The 9,318-nt window shown below is 36.3% G+C and overlaps 1 protein-coding gene across 1 annotated transcript in view; it reads left to right on the top strand.

Moving 5' to 3' along the window:
* CAND1 (cullin associated and neddylation dissociated 1) overlaps positions 1 to 9,318 on the top strand; it is a 70,007-nt gene that overhangs the window by 41,221 nt on the left and 19,468 nt on the right. The window contains exons 9-14 of the mRNA XM_051846406.2: positions 150 to 291; positions 632 to 2,125; positions 2,881 to 2,976; positions 6,153 to 6,322; positions 6,409 to 6,573; positions 8,570 to 8,677. Of these exons, the coding sequence (XP_051702366.1) occupies positions 150 to 291; positions 632 to 2,125; positions 2,881 to 2,976; positions 6,153 to 6,322; positions 6,409 to 6,573; positions 8,570 to 8,677 (2,175 nt within the window). The remainder of the gene's footprint in view (positions 1 to 149; positions 292 to 631; positions 2,126 to 2,880; positions 2,977 to 6,152; positions 6,323 to 6,408; positions 6,574 to 8,569; positions 8,678 to 9,318) is intronic.

Genomic DNA, 9,318 nt, shown 5'->3' on the forward strand with positions numbered 1-9,318 from the left:
ATCTTAATCATGTTCACAATAGCTAACAGAAAAAGATGTAACAAAAAAAAGATGAATTCCTCCCTTTCTGTCATTCAGTATAATTCATGTTAAGTGTATTGAGGAAGTAACCAGGTCTCGACCAGCTTATGAGTATGTTATAATTTCAGGTTCCCAACATTGTGAAAGCTCTGCATAAGCAGATGAAAGAAAAAAGTGTGAAGACACGACAGTGTTGTTTTAACATGTTAACTGAACTGGTAAATGTGTTACCTGGGGCTCTAACACAACACATTCCTGTACTTGTACCAGGTATGAAAGAAGCAGTAAATTTCTTTCGGGACTTAAAAGGCCTTTTAATAAGACTTAGATAACTTTCAATTATTATTTCCTTTCAAAAGGAAATTTATGACTGCTTAATTTGCACATTCAACTAATGTGTTTATCTGTCTTGAGCACCCTATAGGTAGAAATTCGGAAGTTAAAAATTCAGTGTCTTACCTCAAAATCATTGGCCTTAATATTTATTATAGATGATGGAATTTCTATTGGTTTTAAGACAATGTGTATTTGGGGGGTCAGTTTTTAATTTTGTCTTCTTTAAACTGAAGAAATGATTAGATTTTTGTTGGCTTTTTTTTTTTTTTTTTAGGGATCATTTTCTCACTGAATGATAAATCGAGCTCATCGAATTTGAAGATTGATGCTTTGTCATGTCTATATGTAATTCTCTGTAACCACTCTCCTCAAGTCTTCCATCCTCACGTTCAGGCTTTGGTCCCTCCTGTGGTGGCATGTGTTGGAGACCCATTTTACAAGATTACATCTGAAGCACTTCTTGTTACTCAACAACTTGTCAAAGTAATCCGTCCATTAGATCAGCCTTCCTCGTTTGATGCAACTCCTTACATCAAAGATCTATTTACCTGTACTATTAAGAGGTTAAAAGCAGCTGACATTGATCAGGAAGTCAAGGAAAGGGCTATTTCCTGTATGGGACAAATTATTTGCAACCTTGGAGACAATTTGGGTTCTGACTTGCCTAATACACTTCAGATTTTCTTGGAGAGACTGAAAAATGAAATTACCCGTTTAACTACAGTGAAAGCATTGACACTGATTGCTGGGTCACCATTAAAGATAGATTTGAGGCCTGTCCTGGGAGAAGGGGTTCCTATCCTTGCTTCATTTCTCAGGAAAAACCAGAGAGCTTTGAAACTGGGTACGCTTTCTGCCCTAGATATTCTAATTAAAAACTATAGTGACAGCTTGACAGCTGCCATGATTGATGCAGTTCTGGATGAGCTCCCACCTCTTATCAGCGAAAGTGATATGCATGTTTCACAGATGGCTATCAGTTTCCTTACTACCCTGGCAAAAGTATATCCCTCCTCCCTTTCAAAGATAAGTGGATCCATTCTCAATGAACTTATTGGACTTGTGAGATCACCCTTATTGCAGGGGGGAGCTCTTAGTGCCATGCTAGACTTTTTCCAAGCTCTGGTTGTCACTGGAACAAATAATCTAGGATACATGGATTTGTTGCGCATGCTAACTGGTCCAGTTTACTCTCAGAGCACAGCTCTTACTCATAAGCAGTCTTACTATTCCATTGCCAAATGTGTAGCTGCCCTTACTCGAGCATGCCCTAAAGAAGGACCAGCAGTAGTAGGTCAGTTCATTCAAGATGTGAAGAACTCAAGATCTACGGATTCAATTCGTCTCTTAGCTCTGCTTTCTTTAGGAGAAGTTGGGCATCATATTGACTTAAGTGGGCAGTTGGAACTAAAATCTGTAATATTAGAAGCCTTCTCATCTCCTAGTGAAGAAGTGAAATCAGCTGCATCGTATGCATTAGGCAGCATTAGTGTGGGCAACCTTCCTGAGTATCTGCCATTTGTCTTGCAAGAAATAACCAGTCAACCCAAAAGGCAGTATCTTCTGCTTCATTCCTTGAAGGAAATTATTAGCTCTGCATCAGTGGTGGGCCTGAAACCATATGTTGAAAACATATGGGCCTTATTACTAAAGCACTGTGAGTGTGCAGAGGAAGGAACCAGAAATGTTGTTGCTGAGTGTCTAGGAAAACTCACTCTAATTGATCCAGAAACTCTGCTTCCACGCCTTAAAGGGTATTTGATATCAGGTGGGTATCTAGATTTTCTTTAAAATTTTGTATTGATATTTGAATGCCTCAGAAGATGCTTAATGAGGAATTTAAGCCATGCTTTTATATTTTCTTAAATGTAAAACCAAGTATATGAGGAAAAAGTAACGCCTTGTGTTATAATGTGGAACTTCATTCAAATGATTTTGTTTTTTGGATAGAGTGAATAGTTAATGGGTGAATAAATTCTCTAGTTAATGTTACTATTTTGTCTTGAAACATGAAAAAGAGATCGCCCATGAATTAATACAATTTAAAGAGTTTGCCTAGTACTAATTATAATATTAAAATTGGTGAAAATACTTTAGTTCAGATGGAAGATTGTAGAAGTTTCCATTTTACCAGTGTCAATCCCAGTAGAATGAGTGTAAGGTAGTAATAGCCATTCATTCTTAGAAATTGCTTTCTTAATAAAACCAAACTTAAGGTTTTGTAAGCTATTTATGGATTTAACCAGTTCCCTTTTGTGAGGGCTAGATCCTCCACTGCCACTCCCCCAAGTCCCCTCCTTCCCAGAAGAAGCTGTTTCTTTTGAATTCCAGTGGGATTAGTTTTCTTAAGGTGAGTAAACTTTGCTTCTTTAGTATCCTGAGAAAATTAAGAAATACCCTTCTTACTCAAAGAGAATTTTAATGAATTGAAAACACTGATACTAATGTGAAATGGTTTGAAAATGATGCCTGTTGATTTAGATGGACTACATAACAATAGACTTACGATTTATTTTTAATTAGGCTCTTCATATGCTCGAAGCTCAGTGGTTACAGCTGTTAAATTTACTATTTCTGATCACCCTCAACCTATTGATCCACTATTAAAGAACTGCATAGGTAAGTAGAAACAATCACATTGATTATTTGGGGTGAAGTTAGATTTAATCAAGAAAATTAATTTCAACATAATTGAAAATATCACTAAGGAATTTAGATGCTTATAAGGTTAATTGCTTCATTAAAAAATATTGATAATGTGTGATCACATTACAACATTAGAAAATTACATTTGCTTATATTAGTTTGAAATTGTTACAAGATGATTTTGCAAATAACTAGAGTTAGTAAATCTATCAGAATGTCTTTAAAGTCAATTGCATTTTTGTACTCATGTTTTTGGGGATGACTTAAGGTTTCTGAATAAAGCAGAGTGATAATTAGATTTGTCTGTCCAGTCAAAAGTTTCCTCTCAGATGTAAATGAATCTAACTTGAGATGTTAGGGCCCCAATTTTTAATTCTTCTTGTAACCCTCCAACTCCCAAGGGGATCTGTGAAGACTTCAACATGAAAGGTAGAAGTAACCTGAGAATAAAAATGTTGAGTAGAGCTAATTATCTGAAAAACAAAGAGAAAATACTCAAGAAAAACTAGTGCCATATCTGTTTTCTATAGAGACAGCAATTAGTTTTAGGGATTGTTTATGCTTTTATAACTTTTTTATGTTTTATTGTTTGCATCCTTGATTTTCCTAGAGCTGGTAGTAGCCAAAAACTTCAGAACTCAGTGTAGTGTTTTCTTGAGGGTAGAAGAGTGAAAATATGAACCCCAGGGTCAGGGCAATGGGGGCGGCTGGGGATAGAGCTTACGGCAAAGAAATTGTAGCTTCATGCCATTCTGCATTGTGTCAGAGAGGGAACAGTTTTTTTTTAATTGGAACTATAGAAAGGGGTTGCTCTTGCTAAGACCTAGAAATAATTTAACTGAACTATAAGATTCTTGCCTCCATTTCTTTACGATTTTTTACTTTGATATGTTTATTTACATTTTCATATTGTGTAAGATAGGACAGAGGAACAGTCCTTTGCCATATTAAGTGGCATCTTTTCTTTTCTTTTTTTTTTTTTTTTTTTTATCTTTTATTTAATGAATATAAATTTCCAAAGTACGACTCATGGGTTACAATGGCTTTCCCCCCCATACCGTCCCTCCCACCCACAACCCTCCCCTTTCCCACTCCCTCTCCCCTTCCATTCACATCAAGATTCATTTTCGATTATCTTAATATACAGAAGATCAGCTTAGTATACCTTAAGTAAGGATTTCAACAGTTTGTTCCCACACAGAAACATAAAGTGAAAAATAGATGATTTTTTTTTAAATCATGATGAAATCAGATCAGACCTATTGTCATGTTTAATCCCAGTGAGAGTCAAGTTGGGAATTGATAATTTCTTTTTTTTTTTTTTTTTTTTTTTACAGAAGATCAGTTTAGTGTACATTAAGTAAAGATTTCAATCGTTTGCACCCCCATAGAAACACAAAGTGAAATATACTGTTTGAGTACTCGTTATAGCATTAAGCCTCAGTGTACAGCACATTAAGGACAGAGATCCTACATGAGGAGTAAGTGCACAGTGACTCCTGTTGTTGACTTTACAAATTGACACTCCTGTTTATGGTATCAATAATCTCCCTATGCACCAGTCATGAGTTTCCAAGGCTATGGAAGCCCCTTGAGTTCTCCGACTCTTATCTTGTTTAGACAAGGTCATAGTCAAAGTGGAGGTTCTCTCCTCCCTTCAGAGAAAGGCACCTCCCTCTTTGAAGACCTGTTCTTTCCACTGGGATCTCACTCACAGAGATCTTTTTGCCAGAGTGCCTTGGCTTTCCATGAAGTGGCATCTTTTCAAGTTGACAACAGCAAGTTGGTATAGTTGCATCATTGGTTAACTTATTTGATTAGGAAGTTATCTTTCTAATTGAATTAGCATTTAGTTCTATAGTTTCATATTTGAACCACTAGGGAGCTTTTTACTATTTGAACTTCCTAGACCAAGGAATTTCAGACCTCTCATCTTAGTCCTTGGCACCATTTCATGTGATAATAACAGTATTTTTTAAATGCTCTCCTCAGAGTAAAAACATACTGTATCATTATTCTTCTAATCTTCCATTTTAGTAATTCTGTGAAAAGGGGTGTGGAAGTCTAATCTGAACATTTAAATTATTTTTGAAATCATACTACCTCCTGAACTTTTTCCCCCAGTAATCAGTGCTGGAACTAACTTTCCTGGGTTTCAACATTGAGTTTTACCTATCTATAGTATAGTGTTTCAAATCTCTTTTTCCTCTCATTTTTTTCAAATTACTGTTTTTTTAACCTGCCACTCAGATCTTCTGTCACATCTCCTTCATTTTCCTGTGTATGCTAAAAGATTGCTCAGGATAGAGCTGAGGTGATATAATAATGTATGTTAGATGTGCATACTTAGTATGTGCTAGACAGTGTTTAACAATATGCATACTCTGAAATATGACACCAATTTTATTGACTGGGAAACAGAGACTCTTGCCTAAAGTATCTTGCCCAAAATCATATTTTATCAAATGAAGTGGTTTGAATCATCCTTTTATATTACTCCAAAGGTTATTTGCATTATAATTCATTCTCCACATTTGCAAGAACAAACAGGCTTAGATCTGTTTTTAAAATAGCTAGATGCCTTCTTGGGCTTTTGCCCTATTTTAGGTTTTAGTTTCCCTTTATATTATTATTATACTGGTATAAACTCATGTATTTCTTACTGAAGATAGAAATAAAATAGGGCTTTTGGAGGCAAGTTTCTCCTTATCATTTGATGAATTGTATGCATGTTTACAGTATTCCATCTTTATTAAACACCTTATTTTTTTTTTAACTTGGTGAAAAAAATTTTGTTGTTTAGTGAACTCTAAGGAGAATCATGCAAGTTGTTTGTTTTTTTGGCTGCTGACTATCATTTCTTTATGCAACCCACTTCCTTTTAGAGTATCTATAAAAGTAATATTGGAGAACTTTATGGACTACGCTTCCACATCCATAGGTGCTAACAGTGGCTGTCAATTGAAAACTTGCTGAGCTTCACAAGTGATAGTTCTCTGCTTCCAGAAGAAACTTTATGATTCACTTATTGTCCGTTTCTTTCATGACCTTCTTGAAGAAACAATAGCTACAGCAATATAGCCAATTTAGAAAAAAATATAGTTTAAGCCTACTATAACTGTGTGTCACATTTTTTTGTCATTTTTCAGGTGATTTCCTCAAAACATTGGAAGATCCAGATTTGAATGTACGAAGAGTAGCCTTGGTCACATTCAATTCAGCAGCACATAACAAGCCATCATTAATAAGGGATCTTTTGGATACTGTTCTTCCACATCTTTACAATGAAACAAAAGTTAGAAAGGAGCTTATAAGAGAGGTGTGGTAAATTTCAGTTTATTCTAAGCTTGTCAAATTTTGCTATTTATGTATCAAATATCTACCCATTCGTTTTTGTTTTAACAGGTAGAAATGGGTCCATTTAAACATACAGTTGATGATGGTCTGGATATTAGAAAGGCAGCTTTTGAGTGTATGTACACACTTCTAGACAGTTGTCTTGATAGACTAGATATCTTTGAATTTCTAAATCATGTTGAAGATGGTTTGAAGGATCATTATGACATTAAGGTAAGATGTTCCTGCTTTATGGAATGTTTTGGAAGACTGCCATCTTTAGTCCTTGTAGTTTGCTTATATGTATAAGTGAGAAAGATTGTCAGAATTTTAGTAACTGTATTATAAGCTATAGTATTCAAGTAGTAATGAGTTAGTATAACATCTTTTGACCTACATTGAGAAATCTAGAACCCTTTGCATTTGAAAAGAAAGTGGAAGTGGACACAAAACTTGTATGAAATGCTCTGTGCTAGGTTGCCTAGTGAATCATCGCTACCTAGAATCTTTTCCCGCAAAAGAAGAGTCCAGATAGATTTTATAAGCTGAGTATAAATCTGTGATCTTTTCTGCCTTTTCTGATTTTGGATTGTAGTTGCTACGCATGGAGAGTTTACGGAGTTACTCAGTCTTGTCATGTTTAATTCTCTTGGGCTATGATAATTCTATTATTTCCCTGAATGAATAATTTTTGTTTTCTAGTATAAGATACTGCATTTAATGTTCTTCTGCACAAAGTAATCTGTATAGAAACAACTAGAGAGATAGCTCATTTTTCTCGGGTTTAAGCCATTAATTTTGCTGATCGCTATTTGTTTTCTTATTTGCTCGTCTCCATCTTAAATCAGTAAAAGGATTTGGAAGATATGAATTAAATGCATTGTCTTTTTCATCTAGTCTTTTATGCAAGACAAAGTGTTATATGAACAGGAATTCAGCTGTACTAAGAAGAATCAACTTTGGTGTGTTTGAATGTAGTATGTAGTAACTTGATCCTCCCAGAATTCAATGAAGAGAGCTCCACACTAAAATAATAGGATATGTCTATTTAGTTCTATAAGTTATATTCCAAGATAAGCAGTTGGTGTTACCGGGTTATAAATGGATTAATCTCAATAACCAATTTTCCCCCCAGAAAGTCAGTTAAGATGGTAGAAACTTACTATAAAGCTTTTTTTCTAGTTAGACATTTTTCTGGTTCAGTGATTATTCAATTCTGGTACACATGAGCTTTTTATTGATTTTTAACTTACTTTGTTAAAGATTTATTTGTTTATTGAAAGTCAGAGCTACAGTGAAAAGATGTCTTCTGTCTGCTGGTTCACTTTCCAAACTGCTGCAGTGGCTAGTGTTGGGCAAGGCCAAATCTAAAAGCCAGGAGCTTTATCCAGGTCTCCCACATGGGTGCAGGGGCCCAAGCATATGGGCCATCTTCCCCTGCTTTTTCCAAGCACATTATCAGGGTGCTGGATTGCAAGTAGAGCAGTAGGGACACAAACCGGCATCCATATGGGATGCTAATGTTGCAGGTGGCAGTTTTACCCACTATGCCACATGCCCATCCCCACATGAACTTTTTTAAAAATACAGAATCTATGGCCCTATCCTGACAGGTTAAGTAAAACTCTGAGAATGGGGTTGATAAAAAATTTTTTTTTTTTTTAAGATTTTGTTTATTTGAGAGGGAGAGACAGAGAGGTCTTCCATTTGCTGGTTCACTCCCCAGATGGCTGCAACAGCCGGAGCTGCGCTGATCTGAAGCCAGGAGTCAGGAGCTTCTTCCGGGTCTCCCATGTTGGTTCTGGGGCCCAATCACTTGGGCCATCTTCTACTGCTTTTCCAGGGCATAGCAGAGAGATAGAGCAGAAGAGGAGCAGCCGTGACTAAACCCGGTGTCCGTATGGGGTGCTGGTGCCACAGGCAGAGAATTAATCTACTGCACTTCAGCATCGGCCCATGAATGGGTGTATTTCTAAAGCCCACTAGGTGATTTTGAAGTATAGCCCAGACTGAAAATCCCTTTTCTAGATTTGCATTCTAGGACCACATTATAGGGGAGTCTCTCTATAGCACTTAGCTCAAATAAGGTTTGAAACTTATCTATGTGGTTTCGAATGGCAGATTTCATTAAAATGCAGCTCTATTTTCCATGCTAGTCTTTTTCCTTTTGAAAGGAATTTGGTGTTTTTGTCTGTAGAAAATAAGGTCATTTTTTTTCTTGTTCTAACAGATGCTAACATTTTTGATGTTGGTGAGGCTCTCCACCCTTTGTCCAAGTGCAGTACTACAGAGGTTGGACCGACTTGTTGAGCCATTACGTGCCACTTGTACAACTAAGGTAATCACTGATTGCTTTTGAGTTAGGCCACACTTGTAGTCAGGATTCTAGCTTATTGTGTTCTCTAGTTTTCCAAATCTAGTCCTACCAGTACCATGTGTAGCTGTCGATTTAAAAAAGTTAACTTACTGAATGAGGATGTTTTATAAAAAACCTATCACTGTTACATGCATTCTTGAAAGTTTTTGTTTCACTCTAACAGTGTGATATATGTTTGGAAGTAATGCTGTAGTATAAAATGTGAACCACAAAAGAGGAAGTTTTAAAACCTTGGTTAGGGAGGGAAGCGTAGAAGGCTTTATGTGAGAATGATGAACCTTGAAAAATCAATAGTTTTTTTAGACCAAGAAGGTGAAAAGGGGATTTTTACATCAAAGTAGCTACCTGAATAAAGGCATGGATGTGTTATTAGATGGTGTGCTGAATAAATATGGGCACTAGAGGATTAGTTTCTTGGTGGAGGCCAAAGGCTGACTCGGTGTGCAGGTAAGACTGTAGGTCCCACTCTCTTCATTTCAACCATATAGGTCTGGATTCTGCCTTTTGGACAGGGCTTTGTGTAAAATATTCCTTTAAAAGAAGAGGAGGTAGCTGTTGCTTTTGGAAACAGTTGTGCTTAGAATAGATGGGGCTGGGGAGGG

Source organism: Oryctolagus cuniculus, chromosome 11 (assembly GCF_964237555.1).
Source record: "Oryctolagus cuniculus chromosome 11, mOryCun1.1, whole genome shotgun sequence".
In the NCBI taxonomy this organism is placed as follows: domain Eukaryota; kingdom Metazoa; phylum Chordata; class Mammalia; order Lagomorpha; family Leporidae; genus Oryctolagus; species Oryctolagus cuniculus.